This window comes from Apiospora kogelbergensis, assembly GCF_038363985.1.
Source record: "Apiospora kogelbergensis strain CBS 113332 chromosome Unknown utg000006l_segment0_segment0, whole genome shotgun sequence".
NCBI lineage: Eukaryota > Fungi > Ascomycota > Sordariomycetes > Amphisphaeriales > Apiosporaceae > Apiospora > Apiospora kogelbergensis.
The window spans coordinates 594,804-619,300 of NW_027117423.1; the positions used below are offsets into that span (position 1 = coordinate 594,804).

Here is a 24,497-nt window from a genome sequence, read left to right on the forward strand (position 1 = left end):
AAGACGGGCCGCCAGGAGCGATGACTACACCAAAGGAGCGGTCCGACGCCCTCATCCAATGGGTGGAGGAGGCCGGGGGCTGCCTGCACCCGTCGGTCGAGGTCTACCACGACGCCGTGACCAAAGGCTCCTTCCGCGTCAAGGACGGCTGCACCCTGAATGTGGGCGAGTCCGTCGTGACCCTGCCCATCTCCCGGAGCCTGTCGTACCTGAACGCCATCTGCGGCCATCCCGACTTCCCCAGCACCAAGCACCAGAGCTTCGAGACGGCCACGCCGGAGTCGACGACGGCATGGTTCCCCGCCGAGTTCCTGCGCGAGGTCCCGCCGCACGTCGTCGGCCGCTTCGTGCTGATGCGGGAGTACCTGCGGGGCGCCGCGTCGGCCTGGTGGCCCTACCTGCGCACGCTGCCGCAGCCCGAGCACGTGGCCGGCATGCTGCCGGCGCTCTGGCCGGCCGACGACGTCGAGTTCCTGGTCGGGACCAACGCCTACGTCGCCGTCCAGGAGATCAAGGCCACCCTCAAGAAGGAGTACAAGCAGGCCGCCAAGCTGCTGCCCGCCGATCGCGACCCGGGCTACACGCGGCCGCTGTACCTCTGGGCCTACGCCATCTTCACGAGCCGCAGCTTCCGCCCGTCGCTGATCATCCCCGATGCGGACGCGCTGGCCCTCCCGTGCGAGATCGACGACTTCTCCGTCTTGCTGCCGCTCTACGACGTCGGGAATCACTCGCCGGTCGCCAGGACGGCGTGGAGGACGGATAGCGAGACGCTTCTATGCAGGCTGATTTCGGGCCAGGCGTGCGAGTCCGGCAGTCAAGTTTTCAACGTAGGTGACCCATCCCTTTTCATACCTGTCGGGTACATTGGATGCCATGATATGTCGATGATCTTGGCACCCACGATCACTTACATGGGAGGTATTTTCATATAGAACTACGGCATGAAAACGAACGCGGAGCTGCTTCTTGGCTACGGCTTTGTCTTGCCCGAGACCGAGTACCTCCACAACGACTACGTCCACGTGCGGACCAAAGCGACCGACGACGACGACCTGGCGGGGACGCACCTCGTGTCGCTGCGGCCGCTGACGGACCCGACGTCGGTGGTGGGCCGGTCGAAGCGGCTGATGAGCGACGACTGCGTCGGGGCCATGGTGCCGCAGTTCGCGCACATCCAGGACTCGCTGGTGACGAGCCTGTACGAGGCCATCACGCGCGGCGCCGCGGCGGCCGCGGGCGAGGCCGACAGCTTCCAGGACACGGCCACCATGGACGACATCATGACGGGCCGCATCGCGCCGCCCGTCAAGGACCGCATCGTGCAGGCCCTCGGCTCCAAGCTCGCCGCCGACCTCGACGTGCTCGAGGAGGTTGAGGTCCCCACCGAGGGGCTCAGCGCCAACCAGCGCCTCGCGGCGCAGTACCGGGCCCAGTGCGTCCAGACGCTGGAGAATGCGCTGCGGTGTCTGGCCAGCGATGACTAATAACACCGAGAGCCCCATGCACGATGTGCCCTCCTTCCTGTAAGTACCTGCACGTAGGGCTGGTTCGGACGGTTGGGTCGGGTCGAGAGAGCAAGCGAGGCGGCATCAATGAATGGATGGAACGATCCAGATTCCTGAACTCCACATACATGAAAGCCCAACCAATACAAAGACGCCTTCAAGACCACTGGGACCTGGTTTTGCGGTGCCAGATCAAACTTAGAGTACACGATTGGCGCAATCAAGTGAGGACCCGGCATGGTATGGTCTCCCGTTTGCCCGTTTTCAACCGATATCCTCAAGTATCGTGAAAGATATTATTCTATCCGCCGCTGGGACCAACATTAGGGCCGTACCGGGTCTTTCCCTTCGTCCTGGAGGGGCCAGAAGATGCATTCACCGCCCACAGATGGGAGAAGAGAGGAAAAGAAGCCAAACATGATAAAAGTATATACAATGTAGCCTACACGTGGCCAGGTAGTTTGCATGTACTCGGCGAAGCTGCACCTGGTTGCCGTATTGAGAACCAATCGTTTCGGCACTCGACGTCAGCAGCTCCTGGGACCGCAGGCTTGTCTTGGCAGCAGCCCCCAAGCAAAGATGTACATTCACCGTATGCGCTATTGGTGCTGGCCAAGCGCTGAATACTCAACCATCAGCCACCTTCTTACGAATCCATGCAGCGACAAGCAGATCTTGGTCGAGGGCCAAGATGGGCTGTGCGGGATCAGGTTCTGACGTGCAACGGATCTCTTGTTAGCAAGATTAATTAATGCCCACACACACACACACGAACTTGTTTAGCCAAGGAATTCGACATGTCGGGTGCGCCACGTTGCGCGCCCAAAGCTGCCCGGGGCGCTAAGAAGTCCGGGAAAGCCTGCCCAGCGGAGTACCTAGCGGATTACCTAGCGCAGGGAAACAGTCAACTAAAATACCTGCCACCAAACACCTGAAAGAACGACAAGCAGAAAGCAACCTGGAATTCAAAAAGTGGTGTGTCAAGTACCACCTGCCACCGCTGGATTGCAACGCTAGCTAGGTTAAAGGGGGTATCATCGCTTTCCTAGTTTCCCTCATCCGATCATTCCCAGTCTGTCGCCCAACAATAATAATAAAAAGATTCCAATTGTTTTGATGCCCTGTAAACTCCCCTCCATGCGGGTACATACTACATAGATTCCAACCAATGCCCCACGCTTGCTTGTGCTTTGATCCTGTAACGCCCATCCATCCGCCTGAAGAAGAATGGAGAAGAAAAATAAGTTATTCCAAGATTGAGGTAATCAATCTTCGCCGGTCGTGGGCCAGTTAATATCCATCAGCCAGCTTAGTGACTCGTCGAATGCCCAGAAGAAGTCGCAGGCGTGTTGTGGTCCCTGAGCATGTAGTCCGCGTCATCGGGGAGCAGGATCATGTTCTCGTTCAGGAGGTTCAAGCAGGCTTTTGAAGCTGTTGTGTCGCCAGGCGTTCGTTCGACGTTAGCCAACCAGATCTTGTCTTGTCATGAACAATCGAGATTTGAGACAGGTCGCATGCATGCCAATGCATGTACGTACGCACGCACCACCGCATACATACATGCCCAACAAGTCTTCTCTCTGTATATTTCCAAAACCACGGGAGAGAAGGGGGGGAGTCAAACTTACGTCGTAGCAGCAGACTAGCATCGCCCGACTCGAGCGCGGCGCTCATCCGCGCCGAGTTGTAGCACCCGTACGCCTGCTGCAGCTCGAGCATGCGCCTCCACAGCCGCTCCGGGTCGCCGCCGGCGCCCTGCTCGAGCGCGCGGATCGAGTCGCGGCGCCGGCTGACGAAGGTGTCCAGGTCCTCCTCGCAGGCCGTCTCGCTCAGCGCCAGCGAGTTGGTCGGCGAGGGCGACCGCGTGCTGCCATGCGTGATGGCCATGCCCAGGATCCGCCGATGGTGGTGGCTGCTGCTGTTGCTGCTGCGTCGGCTTTGCCTCGCCATGTCCTCGGCTTCCACGTCGCTGTGGTGGTTGGTGGTGGTGGTCGTGTATGAGGAGGACGTGGAGAGACTGGCGGGGGTTTTTGAGGAGGGAGTTGCTGTCTTGGGGGTGGGTGCCGGGAGTGGGCATGGCGTAATGGCGTCGATGTCGTCGTAGGCCGAAACCGATGACGATCTACTGGAGAATCGCGGCATCCTGCTGTGTGATACTGCTTCTTTCTCTTTCTCCTTCTCTTGCTTCGCCTCTAATTGTTCCCCGTCTCAGCCCTATGTGCGATATAGGGTAGTAATGCCACAGGCGAAGCTTTTGTGCCGTGATCTGGTGCTCGGTTGGGATTGCCTTCTTCGTCGACCCAGGACGTAGGATGTAACGTGAGTCAGGAATTGTATGGGCCGGTGGAATATATGGATTCAGGAGGACAGTGAAGAGGTGGTTTGCCAGGTCGAGGATGGGCGAGAGTGGCAGGGTTTTAATACAAGCATGAACCTATTCTTTCCGAGAGAGTATGGGTCATGGGGGGTCTTGAAGTATTTTTTGACGAGTTCTGACTGGTGTTGGAGGGGGATGGGATGGAGTTCGTAGAGGGGGGTGTGTCGGCGGGTGCTACTTGGGCGACTTATATAAAGATGGAAGCAAGCGAGCAATGCAGGATGTCATACGAACAGCCCCCCCTGGAGACGCAGATGCATGCGCCGATTATTTCTAATATACCATATCTGACAATCCCCGAGTAATATGTAATGCATGCAGACTGACTGACATAGCTTCTACTGGCTACTGGCTGGCTGACTAGTACCTAGGTGGTAGTAAATAAACATTCGAGTGTGCTGCAGCAGCAGCTCTGCGTTGCTCCCTACCTTGCTTACTGACTGACTAAGTTGCATGCTTGAATGAAGTATTTTTTTTCTCCTTTGTTTCGGCAGCTTTGTGCCCAATGGCCCAATCACACGGCGTCGGGCGCTGCAGGTGTGTAGGTCGTCCCCCAAGGTCCCCTAGAAGCCTTAGAAAACCGGCGAGGGCTCCAGTTGCTCTCTCCACTTTTGGGTTCCTAGTCTAGCCGGACAGGCGCCCCCGTCGAAGAATACCCTTCGAGTACTTCCCACTCCATCCGAGTTGTTGTCACGACCAGAGCTCGCTGCTCGCCTTCCTTCGCGCTTGACGTGGAAACCAGACCTAGCACGTATTTGATGTGCTTGTAAGTCGGTAACGGCCATCTCAACCCGGCGTGGATCCGCCTCATCGCCTACGTAAGTGCGGACGTCTGGGTTGGGACAGGCTCGGTAGGTGGACGAAAGGGAAAAAAGCAAAGTACCTGCGTATCTGCATAAGCTAGCTCATTTGGTTCTCCTATCTTCAGATGCTTCCTGCCAGAGTCTTGGCTTGGGGGTGCACACTCTACGGTAATGATTGCCTATATTTTGGCATTTATCACATCAATTTGGCAATCTATTTCTCTTGGGGGCCAGGGCGGTGCAGAGGAACGGGTGAATGCGACACGCTCGCTTCGCATCACCCATTCCGAGAAACGAGGCATGTTCATGTCATCATCCCCCTCGCTTCTGTGCTCCCTATCTGCCGCCGCAGGAGCCGCATCTTATCTATGTGTCAGATTGGGCAAAGAAACGTAAATCTCCTTTGCGTGACGTGACGTGACTGACGGCCATGACCAGAAACAACAACAACACGAGCATTGATTCAACAAGCTTTCTTTTCTTTCCGGGAAATGCCCCCTTGGGCCTTGGTCCCATCCGTCCCAACATCCATCTACCCTAGTCCATGCGCCGCGCGAGAGGTGGTGGTGCCGTGATGAGACGAAGTACCTGAGGTATCCTGGGCGAGGATCCAATCCAACCCAACCCAGTCCCCAATTGGATTTTGCATCTGATTCAAGGTTTGGGCCTGCGCGGCAAGCAGCCAGCGCCGGCGTCGATCATCTGCCCTCCAACTACCGAAGCGCACCACCACCACTATCAAAACCCGGTCAATACAAGCGTGCTGGTGGGGTTTTTAGGGCGTTCGGTGCCCGCTATCGGATTGTGTAGCGACGCGACATTCTTTCACTCGCACTCAGAACAGCAGCAGCAACAAGTCGTACATAATATTGGTCATCATCAGAATTGATGATGTAACTATTACCGTTGCTGTGTGGCGAAGCGCTCGCCAGATTCGTCAATGCAATAATGCTCTTTTGCGTCTTACGTGGACGACCATTCATAGACGTGGGAAACGAATGGTTTGGTCACGAACCTGATGATAATGTTGCTGCGGCATGCAGGATTGTACATGTTTTCCCTCCTGCCTGCTTACCTCCTGCCCGGGGGGTGTTATCTCGCCCATTCATTATGTGCATGATTTCATCACCAACCGACAAGCTGTGACCAACTACAAGTAAGCATGTCTTTCGCTTGGATGGCGCAAACAAGATATTATTACCGCATGCAGTCAGCTTGACAAACAGCGGTTCGGGTGGTTCTTGTGTCGTCTGAAGTTGTTCTTTTTCGTCGTTTCCTGCGCCCGTCATTTCCGACAATTAGCCCTCGCCGATGCGGCACCGATTTCGATGTTGCTGCTGCTCTGAAGCGTACTGAGCGAGGTGTGCAACGTCGGGCAAGAAGCGGTGACGACCATGAGTATGGGTCAAGGAAACACTCCGCGAAACCCGAAAATGCAGTCATCACCAAAGTTTTTCTTCTCTTTCCGCTCGTGTCGGCGAGGAGTCATAACTCAATAGCGACCGGGGACTGTTTGGTTTTTCCGGCCTCATGGCAACACAAGGAGCATCGAGTCCACATGGTTGCTCATCCACCCCCAGAAAGTCTTGGAGATAGATCTCCCAAGACCACTCTTCCAGTGTGGGATCCGCCCATGGGGGAGTCGGGACCCTCCCGGAATTGATCTGGAGTGGATTCGCGACGCCTACATACTTCATGAAAGCCTCACTATTCCCAACCATACCAACCATTGACCGCTTCTAAAGCCCACATCGCATCGCCTTGTTGTTTGTATTTCGTTGTTCTTTTTTCTCTTTCTTTTTATCTATTTTCCTTCTTTGGTATCTTACAACAATGCGAAGGGAAGTACGTCCGGAAACTCCGACGCGACACACATTGAAGGCCGGGTAGCATCCGCCGAAGTTACTCCACTGGGCTGCTGCTGCTGCGCACTCACCATATCCGTATGTACAGCCCTGTGCATATCAAGTCGCTGGCGGGCAATATGAGAAGTGGAGTTCCTTCTACAGGACCATCCACAGTCCAGACTCACGATCGTCGCAGCTATAGGAATTGAACGTACGACCTGCGTCGAACAATGGCTTCACAAACTCACGAGGGTCATGTGTTTGTTGATCACATAACCTTGATAACGTAGGACCTTGACTCGCCATTTTGGCTTCTACGCCACATACAGCACGCCCGTACAACACAGCACAGCGCATTCAAGTAAAGTCGCGCCGATTACTTTTCCCATTCATTTGCGGCACATGTCGCATGGGATTTCTACTCTGATATATCGTATTGTCACTTTCGGTCCGGAGAAAGGCCCAGAGGCTCCTTTGCACCCCTGTACCCCTCCCTCCATCCCATTTCTTATCTCCTTGCTCAACCTACATTCAAGACATTTCACGTCACGAGCCGCGGCAACCATAAAGATTCCCAAGATGTTGAAGTCATGCGGGGGCCAGCGCCCCCATACGGCGACTCTTCAAGGGTAGATCCCGGCTTGAAGATCTCGAGCCGTCGCCCCCATCAAGGAAGATAAAGAGATCAACGGACCAGTTCTCCAACATGGAACTGCGTATCTGCAAGACCCTTCGCCCAGCCACAAGGGCTAAGTTTAGTAAGTGGTAGATTGACCAAGGGGTCATTCGCCCGTACCACATCTGGAGACTCAATACACGCTCATGATCCGTTCGGCCCTTCGGTCGGTTGCGACGGTGATCTGGGCAATAACCCGGGGAATGAAATCGGACCTGCCACCGTAGCATTTCCAGCTACAATAGAGTTGGGGGTTACATATGTACAGGTCAGCATGCACCACAAAGCGCCAAGTGATGGCTGCGAGATAGGGAAGTGATCAGCCTCCACAGGCTGATGGGTTGCCGCTTTCTGCAGCACCCTGTACCCAGTCGATGCTGCCATATGTCGGGGCGGTCACACCGTCGCCTACCTAACGACACCTGCCAACTCTGAAGAGCGAGGCGATGTTGCACGTTGAGACTACTCACTCCATATGCATTGCCCAGCGGAGACGGAACTGTTGAAAGTTGCTAGCCCAGACCGCTGCAGAAAAGCCATCCTCCTTCTGGGGCTCGCGTTACGCTGCACCAGCAGATGACCCAGAGTCACTTGTGAAGGAGACTGGACCACCAGGAGCAAAGAAAAAGGATCGGCAGTGACCATGCGGAGCTTGTAAGTCGTTATGCACGTACTACATACCTGCTCATGCTGCTAATGATGCGTGCGCTTTGGTACGGAGTCCACATCTCGACATGTGGCGTCCTGGGGTGCAGGAGAATGGACAGTTGGCGGGGATGCGGGTGTCTTGATTGAGTGAGTCGTCTGATAAGGATGAGTTGAAGATTCTTTAGTCTCAGACGCTATTGAAAAGTGATAGTCAACTGAGCATTGGCATCTCCTCGTCATTCTCGGGATCTGCATACGCCAATCAGACATGGCTAGTTGACCGCGTCGTCGACGACGGCGGGAGCTTTGCGGGTCGGATCGGTGGTGGCGTGACTGGCCGGTCTTGCGGTGTCGGAGTTGGGAGCCCGCCTTCTGGCCCGCCCACCCAGCTGAATGGTGGTGAGAAGATGACGATCGGCATGAAATTGTATCTGGAGGTTGGTGGGATTTGGGGCGACTACCTAACCCTTTCATTGCTTCACACCGAAGTTCGAGGCGGGGTCGTCGCGGTCGTCGCTGGTCAATTTGGCGCGGGGTAAAAGACCGAGCGCAGATCCTGTCCAAACATCACCTACGAGCGAGGTCATCGCTGCAGGAAAGAAGGGGAGATGTCGAATCGCATCTCATGGTGGAGGGGTATGATTTCACATTGGTCGGCATTATCGAGCATGCACCCAGATATAGCATTCACTTCCATTCCCACGCCCTGTTTTCAACCAAGTCGCGGGCTATCACGACGAACCACGCATATGCCTTCTTCTTCACCTCAACGGTATCCCCAAAGACCGCAAGAAAGACCGATCCTTGGCAATTGGAAGATTGGACCCCCTGGGCAACCATCTCGAGCTGGGCGTCGATGGCGGCGCGGCTCTGCTGAACGGCCGATTTGCTCTCGCGGGCCTGCTGTTCGAACACAACCGGTACCATGCGTCGCGCGCTCTCCTCGAGCCCTACGTCTGTCCGTCTCGTGTTCCGCTTGCCCCAGTTGGCTTGCAGTGCGTAATTTCGTGTCGAGACCTGTAGCCGATGGGCGTTGAGGTGATGGCACCCGCGGCGGGCAAGTTGGACAATCAGAGGGGAACGAGCGCCAGCCCAGGAACGCCGGTCATAACATAACATAACGATAGTTATACAATCGGGGTCCGGCTGGCGCGGCGGTACAAAAGAGCCAACCAGAAACCACCGCTTCTAGACAACATGTCTGGCACTGTCGACGTCTCCGCCAAAGTGCGGCTCGTCGCTGTCGCTTTCTTGAACTTGCGCGTTGGCTCCTATTATTCCACCTTCATGTCGCATTACGCTCTCGATTGTGTCTCAATCGGACAAGTGTCCCCCTGTGCAAGCGGACACTGCGATAAGACGGCGAGGCCGTCTGGCAACCCGCGGATGGTGACTTTGGACGTCATAGTCCCCGTGCTTCTGCCCATGGACTAGGTGTGCGAACTTGTTGGACAGGGCTCGTAACTTGCCCTCAGCCAGCTCGCGCCGGCGATGTACGTCGGAGCCAGCCGCGCAGGTGCTCTTCCACTCCTTCGCCTGGTCACCTAGTCGAATATGCCATTGAGTCAAGGCAAGAACCATGCCGAAGCATCCATGCTTTTCCAGGACCACAGCCTAGAACACAGCCGACAGCATTAGAACCACAGTAATATGTCTAACGGGCCCACGCCAATCGCAGCTCGTACAAGATAGCTGGCAGGAAAATGTCACCGAGGCTGAGCTGCTCCATCAAGCGCGTGGCCGCATTTCTCCCGAGACCATGGAACAGATGGCTTCCAAGTTTCCCCATCTTCGGTATGTCGTTGAGACATTCCGTGTCCCTTCTTCCAGCCAATGCCACATCGGGGGTGGCGACAAATCGTCTCTCTTCCGTGGGAAGCATTGCGTATTAGGGATGAGAACGCCTTTGGTGAGGCGCGGTCAGTCTTGCGCGACTTCATCACCTCATCGTTGTGCACTATTCTTGACACCAGCCTCCCCGGCAGCCTGGATCAGACGTGGCTGTCTCGTGCCAGACGTGTCCTGAGTATGCCCCATGAGCCGTGGAACATCCCAGAAGATGAGGATGATACTGTTCGGCATCGGCAGCTCCTGTACCGCAAATTTCGACGTCCGAGGGACACAGGCTTCAATTACAGATTCTCGGCTGCGGCGGCTTGCATTCGCTTCATCCGCTCCGTCCCCAACGCGCGCATTCACATGCGTCAGGTTGTTATGGAGGAAGATCGCCCGTCAGTACCATTCTCTGAGTGCCATGCACTTGGTCTTCTGCCCTTCATCCGCGAGAACCCGAGGTTGCGCCTGACCAGACGCGCCCACATATGGAGGAACATATTCCAGTTAGCTGGAACAAATGATCCTGATACGGCATGTGGACATCAAACTGTCACCCATGAGCCGAAGAGCTTCACTGGTGCCGAGATGATGCCCACTATTGCGCGCTGGGTGGTAGAACACCCGGACCTGCCCGAAGAGTCGTTCACCCTGATCTTCGATGGCGAGCCAGCCACTGAACTATGTGGCCATATGGGAAAGTGAAGACGCTACCTTCGCCAGTACTGTCTTTTACAATACTGTTGCCCCGTTGCCCCACTGGCGCGAGATTGCCCCAGAGAATGGAAACAATCTCGATAGGGATCTCTAGGTGACAGCCCTGGTGACAGAATAAATTGGGAGCCCGAGGACTGGACATTGCCTTTCTTGGAAGACCAGCCTTGGTCTGACGATTCGGATGACTCGGATGGATAGTCGCTATACAGGTTTGGGGTCCCAGAATGTTATTGAGGGGTGATTGCAGAGTCCTGACGCCTGGGCGGTTTTGACTATCACTTGTAGGGGAAAGGCCTTCATCGCTGACATGGACCGCGTCGACCCCCGGCGAGTACAGCAGGCTCGCAGTTGATTAACAGACGCAACAACCCCAACTCCATCCTTGCACCGGCCACTGTCGCTTCACTTACTTGGAGGCCTGGCCCACCACGCATGTGCCGCCCGGGGGATGGCGCGCTCGCGCAAGCAAGAGGGGGAGAGGGGTGCTTGAGACTTCTGCTCGCTCGTCTTACATCCTGGGTGTAGTTATAGGGGGTTTCTTCATTCAAGACCGGAAGTGAACGCTGACATTATGGTCTACTGGCCTGTCGTTTGGATGCGGGTAGTGAGACGACTTCTGTCTATCGTCTCCTTGGCATTCAACGAGGGAAAACAAATTAGGTAAACAGTCTACCACGTACCCGTAATCTACCATCTCTAGCGTCTGTGGAAGGAAATGGGGTGGCTTGACTAGAATACGGAAGCTTGGTGTTGGCCTCAACGGTAACGCCTCGTCTAGCACACACTGACCGAGGGCTTGGACACCCGGGCAAATCATCCAGCATTCATTCATCTTACTGTTCATCTCGATGCCGATTTCCAACGAAAGCTTGTTACACAGGTTCCACCTGATTGTTTTAATCCCCCTTCAGTCCTTCCATCGTGGGGGGTGCTATTGCCCGTAGCCGGGTCACCATGCAGCGTCCGTGTATCACCGTCCTCGATCTTCCCGCTTCGTGCGGCAATGCTCGGGTAACAGGTCTATCGACACGATGTAGAACAATCACGATTGGGCATAGAGCAAGTCGCCTCTGCATTCTGTACATGTCAAGCTTGCCTTGTCATCCTGCGGCAACCGGAGACGTGGTGATTGTTGTGTGGTCGCTCGCGAGGCGGGGGAAAGCTCGATTGTTGTGACCCCCTCCTCATGTTTTCTGTGCTGACCAAATTTACCCCAAGCTGGCCAATCTCACACGGCGCTTCTTCCCTCTGGCAAGGCCGCCTAATCGGCGCATTGAATGCGGACTGTGTAACGACTGCTAGCCGCTTTGGACGACCGATGATGACTGCCCGACTTCTTACCCAACCCAATTTCCTCCATCAACCCTATCCTCCCACCTAAGCGCCCCGAGTCCGACATCCCACGCGTGGAACTCTGCACTGAGCACCAGTCCTGTCAACTTTGAGGGAACAAAAGCGACTGATGGTTCCCTTTAAAGCGCGAATGACCCTGCGTCCGTCTGCCGTGGTAAGACTACCCACCCCTCTTTGGCCCTGACTGGATCCTCATACAGCACGGAGCGATGCATCTAATACCTCGATGGAAGGTGTTGCTGGGTGGCATAGTCCTCCTACTATGCACGGTGGCCCTGGTTGTTCGGCCGTCCTTCCAGCTGGCATCAATCCGCCCATATCTCGTGTCGCCGTGGTCTCCGGATAGACAGAAGGGCAACACGGAAAAAGATGGCCCGCCTCCAATCAAGTACAAACCAGACCCGACGTTCGCCGTGCCGCCAATCCGCGATCCGTTCCCCTGCTGTCGCAAACGACGGCGCCCCCGCCCATCCCGGCTTACAACGTCCCCGAGAAGGACGCTTGGCGGGCCTACGCCGGCCTCGAGGTCGCCCCGCCGCTGCTCATCGGCTTCACGCGCAACTGGCCGATGCTGCTGCAGGCGGTGGTGTCGTACCTGACGGCGGGCTGGCCGGCGGAGCAGTTGTACGTGGTGGAGAACACGGGGGCGCAGCAGGCCAACGCGCGGGGGCTGCTGGGCCTGCAGAACCCGCGCTTCCTCAACCACACGCAGCTGACGCGGGTGCTCGGCGTCCGCGTCGTCCAGACCCCCGTCCTCCTCTCCTTCGCCCAGCTGCAGAACTTCTACCTCGCCCTGTCCTACGAGCACGCCTGGCCCTACTATTTCTGGAGCCACATGGACGTCGTCGCGCTCTCGCACGAGGCGGGCGTCCCGGGGCTCACGGCGCCGGCGGGGGAGCCGGGATACAAGTCGCTCTACACCCTGTGTCTCGAGACGCTGCAGCAGACCATCCGTCCCGATAGCAACAAGGCCGCCGACTCGGGCGACAAAACCAACCCTGGACCCGTTGAAAGCCGAGAAAAGAAGAAGAACAACTTCTTCTCGGCGTTCTCCTCGTCGCCCTCGCCCTCGCCCTCGCCGCCACCCCCGCAGCCGCGCTGGGCGGCGCGCTTCTTCGCCTACGACCACCTGACGCTGCAGAACCCGAAGGCGCTCGAGGCCATCGGCGGCTGGGACACCTTCATCCCCTACTACATGACGGACTGCGACGCGTACTCGCGCTTCGCCATGGACGGGTGGACTGTGGAACCGGCCGACGCCGGCGTCGTCACCGACACGGCCTCCGTGTTCGACGACCTGCGCGCGCTGTACCGGGACCCGGGCGTGGTGCCGCGGTTCACGGACCCGAACCCGCCGCCGCCGGGATCGGAACGCAGAACCGACGCCGGCAGAAACCCTGAAGAAGAAGTCGTCGCGGGCATATCATCTTCATCGGACTCTGCCACGCCTCTCCAAAAACGCGACGTGCCCTTCCCCCACGAGCCCCTGAACATGAGCCTGCCGACCGACTACTGGTGGCAGCTGCGGCGCGAGGCGGACAATATGTTCCACTACAAGCACGGCGGGCAGCGCGGGCGCAACACGTGGCAGTGGGCGCAGCGCGGCGGGCGCGAGGACCCGTTCTACTACGACCCGGCCGGGTTCGAGGAGGCGGTGCAGGTGCTGACCGAGGCCGGGCGCAACGTGTTCGCGCGCAAGTGGGGGCACCGCGACTGCGACCTAGGGCGGTACAAGATCGGGGACCAGTGGCGGGTGGAGAAGGACTGGTGATGATGGGATGGCGTGTTGGGTGTGTCGTGTCGGGCTTGGTTGATGAGTCAGCCAGGGGGCGGGGCGCTTAGTATGTAGTGAGAGGGCGGTACAATAAGACGTATCAATCGATGTTGATCAAGTATGATTTCACGGCCTGGGCCTCCACGTGATTGGTCTTGTCACAAACGTTTTCTTTTCGGTTCGATATCGAGTTGACAACTCAACAGGAAAACTCGATAATGATCTACGAAAATAGCAGTCAGTGTCAGCATGTGAACAGACGTTCAGTAAGTGGCACATCGCACGTGTAGGTCAAGGAGTCCAAGAGAAGAAGATTATTAAAATTGAGGTATTATGTCATAGAAGTATGGAGCCGTTCATGTGCTAATACAGGGCTCGTATCCAGAAATGTATCGATTGGGTTTCGTTTGCCATAGTTGCAAGGCCTGTTTGCGTAGTGCTACCGTAAGCACTCCATATACGAGCATGGACGAAGCTTAGCCGCGGGGCGGGGCAGTGCAGCTGCCGCCCGTGTTGGTGAAGTAGGTCAAGCTGTTGAACTCGGTGTAGAGGGTCTTGAGCTTCCAGTCGGCGTCGTCCTTCTTGTCGTTGGCGCGGACGTTGACGAGGATGCTGATGCCCTGGGCGGGCTTGGGCGGGTTGCCAAAGGTCTGGGTCCAGCGCAGGACGACGGTGTCGCAAGTGACGGCGTCGACGGCCTTGACGACCAGGGGGATCTTGGGCAGCTGGGCCTGGCCCGCCTTGAAAGCCGCCTTGTTGGGGAAGGTGACGTTGCCCAGCGGGATGCCCGCCAGCGCATTGATCGAATCGGACGTGTCGCTGAAGTCGGCGGCCAGGAACTGGTCCGCCAGCGCGTCCGTGTAATTGCCGATGACCTGCGCATAGTCGTGCGTGATCTTGTCGACCGCGGCCTTGGTCAAGCATTTGCCGTGGTCGCCGCCGCCCGGGGCGTTTGGGTAGGGCGAGGCGCAGGCCCCGCTGACAACGGTGGTGAAGAAGAGGGAGCTGAGGAAGCGCATGTTGACGGCTTGTGTGCTATGGCGTTGAGATGGTCGAAATGGGATATTGGTCTTGAGGAGAGTATATGAACTAGACAGGGCGAGTTGATAGGTTCTGTCGGATCGAGTAGGGCGATGCGAGATGATTCGTGACAAGAGACTCGATGTAGCCGGATTCAGGAGCCCTTATATACACTGACGACCAATACCTCGCCGTCCCCATCCAGTATGTTTACGCCATGCCAGCCCGTCCCTGTTTGCTTATTGTCCAGAGCCTTGCTGACAACAAACCAATATCATCCGTCTTAGCATGCATTATCGTGTGGTTCATCGCAAGCCATCTCGGTTCCGAGTAGCTGGTAACTGGTACTGAGAGGACCCCAAGACTTGGCGGTGCGGCTGGAACAGGCACTCATCTGGATGGACAAATAGCAGCAGACCATTCTTAGATCATCAACTAATTGCAAGTGCACTTCCGGTACCCCAGCCCATTGGTCGCGTCGAATACGGCGACCCGAACGAACATTATAATATGGTGGTGACACAGCAGCTGAATACCCCTTGCTTCCATTCCGGGGCCGAGCCTGCCACCGATTGCAATGCTGACTCGAGGATTGCATGCAGTAGTCGGGAGAGTGTCATCAAGTCCGGCTCGAGAATCCTTCCTCTTTCGAGAACCAAATGCCGCTTTCTGAACGGGGATTCAGAACAAACCGAATACCGAGAGCCAGTTCGGGCCAGGGCACACCAACTCGACCCGTCAACCGTTCTTTAGGACGGTCATGGTAGTTCGGAAAGGGTTTATGCCCATTTTTGCTTCTTTTCCCCAGGATATATTGGGTGGAGAGACAAGGACTCAGCTTGGCTCAATTATAACGGCGTGGCACCAGAACATTGACAACCTTGGCTGCCGAACAACAAGGCTCAAGACACTTCTGAATACGAAGGGGGGTGTTGCCTGACAGACTGAAGCAAAAGGGTCCTTACTATGACGGCGAGTTGTCTCGAGCGTCAAGGGTTGCATCGTGTAATCCCGGAGTTCCCCATCTGAGCCGCTTTCGAGGGTTTGGGGTTGATCGATTGAGATCGCTTGCAGGGCGTGACAGGTGGGTTTGGGGATGACTTGGGGACGCGAGCCGAAGTGCCTGACCCCGCCCTGCCTTGCGCTTGTGCTTATCTGTCGATACGTCTAACGTAAGTATGTACGATTACGATAGCGATATCCGATAACGATAGCGATAGCTTGTACGTTCATTACGTATGTGTGGACTGTGTCGTGCCGAGGAACAATGACTTTGGGTTGGAAAGCAGCTCCTTCCTGCTCAGGGCTCCCACCACAATGCGAAAGAAGAAAGCCACCATTCATGATTAAGTTGCGAGCCTGCGTCATATGGCCAATGTCCTAATTTCTGCCAATGTGGCGGTGATGGCCCCAACGGGTGACTCGTGATTGCTCACCGACATGACCCGTGCTTGTTGAAGCTTACGGAGTGCAGACAAAGAGGAAAGCGGAAAGCCGCGCTAGTCCGGTTTCGGCTCTTTGTATCCACCCTGATCACGTTATCCAGTCACATTGTGTTCCTGAGGGCAGAAGGGGTCGTTGCCCCGCTTTGCCTGCCGTCTCTCAGCAAATCAGAGGGCCCCCTTTTTCCTGCTCTTTGGGCAATCGCCTAGCTTCTCTTTCAACCGGTCTGCTCTTCCACTCTTCCACTGTCGTCTCCAGTAGCAGCAGGCGCCTACAAGGCAACCCTCCACCCCACGTCAGTCGTCACTTCAATCACCTGCAACAACCGCACCCTACCGTCCAAGCCTCTGGCCTCTCTTTCCCATCCACATCTTCAACACACGCTTTCTCACTCCCATTCTCACCAGCCAGCCATCCGTACCTGCGGATACCCAGTAAGTAAATCTGAATTCATCAAGATGCATTTCCCAAATGCCGTCATCCTAGTCACTCCCTTCATGCAGTGCCCTGGTCAGGAGGCTCGTTGCTGGTACCTGGATTAGGTAGACGCTGGTCACTTCCAGTCAGGCCGATCAGTCATCCGCCGAGCGCCCTGTCCTCGCCAGGCAGGCACCTTACCAACCAAGCCATCCCTCTTTCCTATTTCAAAGTTCCCTCCAACAACTGCATCTTATCATCATCGTCAACCTATCATTCCCTACACTTCATCGCCAAAGACCCAATACTGATATAGATCTCGCAAACAAAGACACTCACATCCCACCGCTAGTTATCACCCATCACCGCCAACATGCGATCCAAGTTCAAGGACGAGCACCCCTTCGAGAAGCGCAAGGCTGAGGCCGAGCGCATCCGACAGAAGTACGCCGACCGTATCCCGGTAAGTTGCCTACTTCATTTCCTTGTCTTTTGCATCGCCGTCGCTCTCCGTTTCGAGCATCCGACCAACCCTGGACAACTGCCAAGCGCTTATCTCTCCGCCGAAACAACCCCACCTATGCCTACGCCGGTCGCTCCATCGCCTCGATATCCTGATCCAACTCGATTACTGTTCTTTGACAACCGATATACTATGTTGCAGCTGCTGACGTCTTGTCCGCATCCAGGTCATCTGCGAGAAGGTCGAGAAATCTGACATCGCTACTATCGACAAGAAGAAGTACCTCGTCCCCGCAGACCTTACCGTCGGCCAGTTCGTCTACGTCATCCGCAAGCGTATTAAGTTGTCGCCCGAGAAGGCCATCTTCATCTTCGTCGATGAGGTCCTGCCCCCGACAGCTGCTTTGATGAGCAGCATCTACGAAGAACACAAGGACGAGGACGGGTATGTACCTTCCCACCACCGTGGCTTGACTACCTTGCTCAAACTAACGCAAATCCACAGTTTCCTGTACATCACGTACTCGGGCGAGAACACCTTCGGCGAGTCGGCTTGAGAACCGTTGCTTCTTCCTTCCCACATTCATACAATCTTCGGCGTTTACGGTTAGGTTCTACACGATGCGATGGTTTTCTCGCTAAGAGCTTGCGATGGGCGAATTATGGACACGGCAGAGCAGCCAGGTAGCAATGGGAATGCCCACGCGGCAATGAATTTGCACCAGATATGCATCTCGTCAGCAGTATGTTGGTAATGCGTGGTATTCTTCTGGTCTACACTTTTTCCCACACTTGGCGGAATGACTATGCTGGGCACATAGACAGGATTCATATGACTCGGTAGCCCTGCATATTTCCAATCCATACATCAGAGAGGCTCTTTGCCCATCAAGTCTGTCTTGAATGATATTGATATGCTGTTGTACTGACCATGCGGTCTCCTGTCTTGGACCTGCACGTAAGCCTCTCGTTCTTGTAGAATGTTGTATGCATGGTACACTCCCTATGAAGCTCCCGTACGCCAGTTCCAGACGGCGAGGCGCTGTTTTAGTAAGGGGAAGCTGCTTGCCAGTCACGAGCCGTAATTCCACCACGCGGTAATCTCCCTGAATGCGGATCCACCCTGGGGTCTTGATGTGGCTTTCAGCTTCTTAGTTCCCGCTTCTACAGTCTACTCAGCTATATCCACTCAAGCACCGTTGGATATGTAGTCTGATTTATTGCTCTCTTTGCCACCGAGCTTCGGAATCAGACATCCTCTGTACAATAGCTATCTAAACTAATGACGCAAAATGGGATAGGTGAATCCGAATACATCTTGCCTATTTTGTAATTGACTTGCCCATTGCTTCAGCTTCACTTTAAAATCGATAGTACCATCAGCTAGACGTATTGTTATGTGGATACACTCATCCACGCCTAGTAGATTAGGCCCGGCAGTTCTTGGCTAAGTTGTCGCATCTTCATCCTCACTTCTTCCCGGTACAAGCCCCTAAAGCGCCCACTTAAGCCCTCCTCGAATTTCACGGTTGAATGCCAGCCTGGGCCGGCTGGCGTTTAAGTTGTCGTGACGGGGTACACCACGAAGCGGAATTTGTGCCTGTCCTGCTGCAGAATCCCCCAGTGGACCCAAGCCCCCAGCCGCGCGTTGTGGCTCTGCTGATGCTCGCAGTGCCGCGGCAGGGCGTCGGTGCCCGCGAGTGGCGGCGTGGCGGCGGCGAAGTAGGACAAGTCAACCTCGCTGGGGGCCTCGAGCGCGTCGCGGCGCAGCACGACACGGAAGCCCAGCCCCTTGAGGGCCATCTCCTGCGGCACCTCGAGGTTGTGCACGTCCTGCAGCACGCTGGTCAGCGTGTCGGCGACGGCCTGCTGCACGGCCGCGGGCGCCAGCCCCGCGCCGCGCCGGTACTCGAGCCACACGTAGTCGTCGTGCTGGCCCGTGACGAGCGGGCTGGCCCACCGCGTCGGGAGGGGGCGGTCGAGCATGTAGGTGACGGGGACTAGGCCGCGGATGAGGTCGTCGTTGGTGTGGTAGGGGCAGGACATGGTTGAGAGCTGTTGAGATTCTTCGGTTGGTGGGAGTGGATTGCCGGATGATTTGCCGGTTGTAGAGGTTCTTGTTTCAAGGGGAAAGTCGACTGTCGTGTGAAAGTGGTGTTTTGGGGTAACGGAGTGTGTTGAGATGTTAACGAGTAGCAAAATCTTATAAGGGTCTAGGGGAGGAGAATACACTGAATGTCCACCGCATCCTTCCAGCCACATGCCATGTGAATGCTCTACGACGTTCTTGAGAATACTGCACTACAGTACTGCTGTCAAAGCACAGGATGAGTGGTTTCTGGCCGACACTGGCTGGCTTTGGAATAGCGTCGATTGGCCCTGGATTCCATCTTGAACAGGAAAGATTCATTCGATAATGGTGATTAGTTCGTTCACTGATGAATCTTCAAACTTTGTATAGACACATTTTATGGTCTTCGGATCTGATACATGCCTACGGTATCCTTTTCTATTTTTCACTCGCCGTATATATACTGCTCTATCACTACACGCACTTACCTATCTCCTCTTCTCCCGAGCCTTGACTTCCAGCAGCACCTCGAACCGGAACCTCTTCGGATCCCCAACGGCGACGCCCCACTCGATCCAGTCGGCCAGTCGCGCATTAGCGCGGTCCGGGTCCTTGGGGTCGTAGAAGCGGTCGATATACACACGCTTGGGCGTCTCCTGCTCGCGGACGATGTAGACGTCGACGAGCTGGCAGCCGCCGCCGACGCCGCCGCCCTCGCGGCGGAGGCTGTTCCACTCCCCGAGCCCGCCGACGTCGCGCAGCAGCTCCCGCGCGCTCGCCGCCAGCACCTTCTCGACCGTCGGCGCCCGCAGCGCCTGCCGCTGGTACTCGAAGCGCACGTAGTCGTCGTGCTGCGTTAGCGGCGCGTCCGCCTCCAGGTCCGCCCCCGCCCGGTAGAAGAGGAAGGTCGCCGGCGCCAGGCCGCGGACGACGTGACTGCTGGGGAGGGTGTCGAATACCGCGGACGGGCGCTCGGTGAGACGGGGTGGGTTGGTGGAGGGGGTTGGAGTGGCCGACTTTGGCTCGAGATGGGACTTGGATGGCTGCATTGTGGGCTTTGGGGCGGCAGCTAGAAGTCGGGAGGCAGGGCTGGCTTTTACTTATTGTGGTTTGTTACTTACCTGGTCAGGCAATTAGATGGTCTGACACGTGTCTTGAGACGTAACACAGGGGCAGAGGTCAGCATCAATAGGAGTATATATATATAAGTTGTTACTACGCGTCATCTCATTGTTGCATTTGCAGGGCAGTGGGAGATTCCACAATACCTTTGTGAAAGACTGATATGCAGTTCTTTGTCCTCATTCAGCTAAGCACTTCCTACCTATACCCTTTATGCCTTAGGAGCCCTGCATTTCCAACTGGGATCTTAAGACTGTTTCCATGTCGTATTTGTCATGGTGACTTTGAATACAGATCCGCCACTGCTACTCAGTCCACTGGCCGTTGATTAGCGCAGTTGCAACCATGCGTCACTTGATGAGGCAGCAGGTGACTCTCATTTCTTGTGATCGTCCGAGAGAGAAGGTGGCGAAGATGACTTCTTGAAACCACGAGAAAGAGGCAAATGGAAAGAGGAAATGCCTGGGATACGTGACTTGCTGCTGCCTCGATTTGAAGGTCGTCGCTTCTGCAACTCCTTATCATCGGGTGACTCCTGCTGCTCGTGGCTGGCAATGCGAGTGTCCAGGACCGTCTTGTCAATGTCCCAAACATCGGGGGTGTAGGTATCGGGTCGGTCATCCTTATCTTTAGCCTTGGGCGTTGATGGGGTGGCCTGCTGCTGGCGAATACGAGGTGCACCGACAGGAGTTTTCGGCAATGGCAGCAGACGGGCGACCTGCTTTCCCTTGTCCACTCCGCGTTCGCCAGAAGCGCGGTTCGCATTTTTCTCCTCATCAATGCGCTCGACCTGTCCATCATCCTCGGGCTCCTCCTCGACGGTCGGCAGGTACTGGGTCTTTGCATGGCGCTGAGCAATGTCGCGGCTGACAGAAGAAGGAACGCCCATTAGTCCCGACGAGGAGGCAGCGACCAGGTCCTGGAGATTCTTCTGCTCTTCCTCGTACTGCTCGCTGTGAGGGTGGTGGGACGGAGATATGGGCCGGTCAGATCGTTTTTCATTTTTAGGTGAAACGAGATCCTTCCGAGCAGTCGGTATTGTGATGGGGGACAACGGCATGAAGGCCTCGACATCCTCCTCCACCTGCTTCCGCTTCTTCTTTTGCTCCTCGTAGCTGTATTGCACTTCCATGACGAAGTAGTCTTCACGACCATGGTCCTCGCGCGACTGCATCTTGCGAACGCAGTCGTGAAACTGGGCGTCGCTGAGATCCGCAAGGCTGGTGACGGCCTGGAATTTGGTGGGGTCGGCGCTCCCCTCAGAAAAGGGGTTGGTGTTGGGCGGAGCAGATGAGTTCCCATTACCACCAAAACCTGAAATGACTCTGATGTTAGTGTAAACACTACGTTTCGATGAGTGAATAGAAGTCAAGAGTATCCCCGAGGCTTCAATAAAACATAGGGGCTACGAGATGAACATATGAAACCACTCACCGGGCGGAGGCGAGGCGCAGACGGTCCAGACGAGCTGGACGTTCTTGGCGGTGCTCGCCACCGTCGTCTCGAGCGGGAGGCCGTTACGGCCGGTGCCACGGGGCATCTTGAGGATGTGGTCGGGCGCCTTCACAGCGCGGACGACTTGCCCGACGATAGCGCGGACGAAGGCGCCCTTGCTGGTGACGCCCGGGACGACGGGAACGACGAGGGCTGGAGGTGGGTTTCGGTAGGCCAGTCTCAGGCCGGCCGGCTCGGCCATCTTGAGGATGACCATGGCGTGGTAGGGGGCCCCCTCGGTGGAAACGGACATGTTGGTGGTGGTGGTGGTGGTTGTGGCGAGATGGAGAAAGGAGGATGTTGGTGTTGCTGTTTAGTGGAAACTCTTAGAAGAATTGGCCAAGAGTTTGGTTTGGATACCTGAGAGTAAAATTCAGCAAAGCTAGAAGGGCTCTTGTTTACATAAAATAGGGAGTTCGATTGGCTAACACGGGCCTGTGCTCGCACCAGTGGCGACAGTAAGGTCGACGATGCTGCCAACTGGGACAGTGGTACAGTGATGCTCAGTCAGTGCTAGTCCCAGTCAATCAAGCCACTAATTCGTGAAAAACGGCGGGGAAAACTACTGCCTGTAACCAGTACTACAGGCCTCCCTGAGAACAAGGCAAACTTCTTTGGGGTTTTCATTCTTGACATCCATAGTGCCGAGTTTCACATAGATTTGATTCTAACATGCTCATAAGTTATTGATTAACACTTAATGTGAATGTGAAACTAAGAGTAACTGTCAGTGTTATAACAGTTGTTGGTAAGTAGCATCACTCAATAGTGTCAAAAGGGGTTCACCAACAGCGGAGGTTGGTCTTTTCATAAGACACAGCTGCCTCTGGTTGACCTGAAGTAATTGATCATCCCGCATCCTGAGTACGGAGGCAAATCAGGCTTTTATATTGCTTATTTGGGTTGTCAGGACGACTCTGAGCCGCCATTGTGCTCTCACTCAAACCAGCCACCATTCAGTTTCTCAGGCAGTCATACCAAACACACTACTCCTTTTATTGACTAGGAGCCCAAATGAGGATGGATGATTAACAGCTTGAATATAAGCGATATATTGTTCAGTTTGGGTGATCACACAAACAAGTTGGCATGCTGTGCTTCTTTGTTGGTTGACAGCACACAAATAAGTCGGCTGCAATCAGGAGGGAACGATCACCAATACCCAATTAGCCAATGAATTGAATACATGAAGGGGATGAGGAACTCGAATTGAGATGAATAAATAGTGAATATTCCTCTATCCTCGAAGGCCCAATGCTTTTCTAAGTATTTACATCCCGTGACGATTCAGTCCCAAGTCGAGATGGCGAATCCAAAGTCACGAAATATTTTCATTGGTGTCGAACTCGACGATGACATGGCTATACTGCTAAACCCGCTCAGAGGGGACCTCTACAACGGTCTTACCTTCGACAAGGCGACATTTTCTGAACTCACGATCGAGAAACTCAAGAAAAAGGTCTGGAACTTGATACACTAGCTAAAAGACCAGTACATTCGCAGCATTCGCAACGAGACAGACGCACACTTCGAGAGACTCAGAGCAATCGGCATCGTATGGGAATCTTTCAAGTCGGATTTGGGGTGGATATAATGGACAGAGAAGGCAGAGAATGGCAGAGAGGCCAACCGGCGTCTTTTACTGGGGAACATAGGTCATGTTACGTTTCGTGAATGGTTGGAACATTGGTGGGCTTACTTGAGGGCACTAAGATCTTCCTCAAGGTAAAAACCAACCCATAGCTTATCTCACTCCTCCGGAATGGTTCTTAGAAGGGATGTCTACTGAAACCGACATCTACACTTGTATTAGAAAGCACCTGAGATCAATCAAATCAAAGCACTAACATCACACCGGAATTATTTGACTTGACTTCATTGTATTATACTACTTAGATTTGTAATACGACGTTCATTCACTGCTTCCAGGCCGGGATTGGTTTTGACAACGGCCAATATTGTCGCTGCCGGGCATTTTGCCTTAATTCGACAGGCTACTGGGACACGTGAACAGATATTCTCGCGCAAGTAGATCTAAATATATGTGACCCAAGATTGTAATGGACGTAATGAGGCTGTATTTACCCTCTCTAGGCAAGTAGGGCGTACAAAGAGAGTTTGCCTACCAAAGACCGGTCCAACCCCCTAATCCGACAGATCTAGCAGCGGACCAAGTCATTAGACACGCTAGTAGACATACACTAACACCTTATTGTTGATACCGACCAGCCATTTGAGAACCCCGATGGGCTCATCATCCTGACGTCAAGCCGTCATTGCTATTCAACAACCAATTTCTTCCCATGGTCTTTATTTCACAATATCAAGTCTCAATAAACACCAAAACGCATGAAAATCAAGATTTAAACATCATGTCGGCAAGTATAGCCTGAAAGTGCCCGCAAATGAAGTTTTGGTGCTGACGTTTTCTATCACAGCACCCCCGGAACGTATCACGCTCAAGAGCAAGATGAAAGATCTGATGCACAGCATGAAGCCGGGTGAGAGAGCCGACGGTGGTCCATCGGCATTGCATCCTTCGACTGGCGACGGCGAAGCCTACCGATCAAAGCCAAGACCTTCTGACCGTCAGAAATCACAGCCTGAAAATACCGGCGGAGAGAGCGCAAACATCGGGACCGGATCTCTGCAGGGCTCGGCCGGAAAATGAGGATTGACAGGTAGCGAGGGATTCAGCATAGATTTTCTTTTATACTGTTACCCTTTGATCAGGTTCGATGTTTAACTTCTGCTTATTCTGGCAGAGTCGATATAAGGTTGTGCGATTCCGTACACCCTATGAAGTTTCGATCTTCAGCTGTCTTATCACTCACTGAAACTGTGGATTCGGATGAAGTGTCGATATAAACTGGCACAGTGTTTGATTTCAAACTCACTGTCACTCAGCTATCAATTCCTCATAGTTATTGCA

General features: G+C 55.0%; 11 protein-coding genes across 11 annotated transcripts; 5 read left to right on the forward strand and 6 right to left on the reverse strand.

The window, feature by feature from the left end:
- Positions 1-20: 20 nt before the first annotated feature.
- Positions 21-1,487, forward strand: PG998_008990 (SET domain-containing protein; the record flags this gene model as incomplete). The annotated part of the gene is made up of 2 exons (XM_066875806.1): positions 21-830; positions 936-1,487. 2 exons carry the CDS (start codon positions 21-23, stop codon positions 1,485-1,487), a joined length of 1,362 nt encoding a protein of 453 aa, XP_066727962.1.
- Positions 1,488-2,817: 1,330 nt separating this feature from the next.
- PG998_008991 (uncharacterized protein) lies at positions 2,818-3,650 on the reverse strand (the record flags this gene model as incomplete). Its single annotated transcript, XM_066875807.1, has 2 exons — positions 2,818-2,939; positions 3,137-3,650. 2 exons carry the CDS (start codon positions 3,648-3,650, stop codon positions 2,818-2,820), a joined length of 636 nt encoding a protein of 211 aa, XP_066727963.1.
- Positions 3,651-8,131: 4,481 nt separating this feature from the next.
- On the reverse strand, positions 8,132-8,446 carry PG998_008992 (uncharacterized protein; the record flags this gene model as incomplete). The annotated part of the gene is made up of 2 exons (XM_066875808.1): positions 8,132-8,290; positions 8,342-8,446. The coding sequence occupies 2 exons, from the start codon at positions 8,444-8,446 to the stop codon at positions 8,132-8,134; spliced, it is 264 nt and encodes an 87-aa protein (XP_066727964.1).
- A 100-nt stretch (positions 8,447-8,546) lies between these two features.
- PG998_008993 (uncharacterized protein) lies at positions 8,547-9,440 on the reverse strand (the record flags this gene model as incomplete). Its single annotated transcript, XM_066875809.1, has 2 exons — positions 8,547-8,876; positions 9,210-9,440. 2 exons carry the CDS (start codon positions 9,438-9,440, stop codon positions 8,547-8,549), a joined length of 561 nt encoding a protein of 186 aa, XP_066727965.1.
- Positions 9,441-9,618: 178 nt separating this feature from the next.
- Positions 9,619-10,397, forward strand: PG998_008994 (uncharacterized protein; the record flags this gene model as incomplete). Its single annotated transcript, XM_066875810.1, has 2 exons — positions 9,619-9,653; positions 9,752-10,397. The coding sequence occupies 2 exons, from the start codon at positions 9,619-9,621 to the stop codon at positions 10,395-10,397; spliced, it is 681 nt and encodes a 226-aa protein (XP_066727966.1).
- A 1,495-nt stretch (positions 10,398-11,892) lies between these two features.
- Positions 11,893-13,533, forward strand: PG998_008995 (uncharacterized protein; the record flags this gene model as incomplete). The annotated part of the gene is made up of 2 exons (XM_066875811.1): positions 11,893-11,906; positions 12,162-13,533. 2 exons carry the CDS (start codon positions 11,893-11,895, stop codon positions 13,531-13,533), a joined length of 1,386 nt encoding a protein of 461 aa, XP_066727967.1.
- Positions 13,534-14,012: 479 nt separating this feature from the next.
- On the reverse strand, positions 14,013-14,555 carry PG998_008996 (uncharacterized protein; the record flags this gene model as incomplete). The annotated part of the gene is made up of 1 exon (XM_066875812.1): positions 14,013-14,555. The coding sequence occupies one exon, from the start codon at positions 14,553-14,555 to the stop codon at positions 14,013-14,015; it is 543 nt and encodes a 180-aa protein (XP_066727968.1).
- Positions 14,556-16,776: 2,221 nt separating this feature from the next.
- On the forward strand, positions 16,777-17,435 carry PG998_008997 (Autophagy- protein 8; the record flags this gene model as incomplete). The annotated part of the gene is made up of 3 exons (XM_066875813.1): positions 16,777-16,879; positions 17,106-17,323; positions 17,384-17,435. Exons 1-3 carry the CDS (start codon positions 16,790-16,792, stop codon positions 17,433-17,435), a joined length of 360 nt encoding a protein of 119 aa, XP_066727969.1. The 5' UTR covers positions 16,777-16,789.
- Positions 17,436-18,435: 1,000 nt separating this feature from the next.
- Positions 18,436-18,924, reverse strand: PG998_008998 (uncharacterized protein; the record flags this gene model as incomplete). Its single annotated transcript, XM_066875814.1, has 1 exon — positions 18,436-18,924. One exon carries the CDS (start codon positions 18,922-18,924, stop codon positions 18,436-18,438), a length of 489 nt encoding a protein of 162 aa, XP_066727970.1.
- A 513-nt stretch (positions 18,925-19,437) lies between these two features.
- On the reverse strand, positions 19,438-19,998 carry PG998_008999 (uncharacterized protein; the record flags this gene model as incomplete). The annotated part of the gene is made up of 1 exon (XM_066875815.1): positions 19,438-19,998. One exon carries the CDS (start codon positions 19,996-19,998, stop codon positions 19,438-19,440), a length of 561 nt encoding a protein of 186 aa, XP_066727971.1.
- Positions 19,999-21,224: 1,226 nt separating this feature from the next.
- On the forward strand, positions 21,225-22,082 carry PG998_009000 (uncharacterized protein; the record flags this gene model as incomplete). The annotated part of the gene is made up of 3 exons (XM_066875816.1): positions 21,225-21,341; positions 21,474-21,868; positions 21,977-22,082. 3 exons carry the CDS (start codon positions 21,225-21,227, stop codon positions 22,080-22,082), a joined length of 618 nt encoding a protein of 205 aa, XP_066727972.1.
- Positions 22,083-24,497: the final 2,415 nt, after the last annotated feature.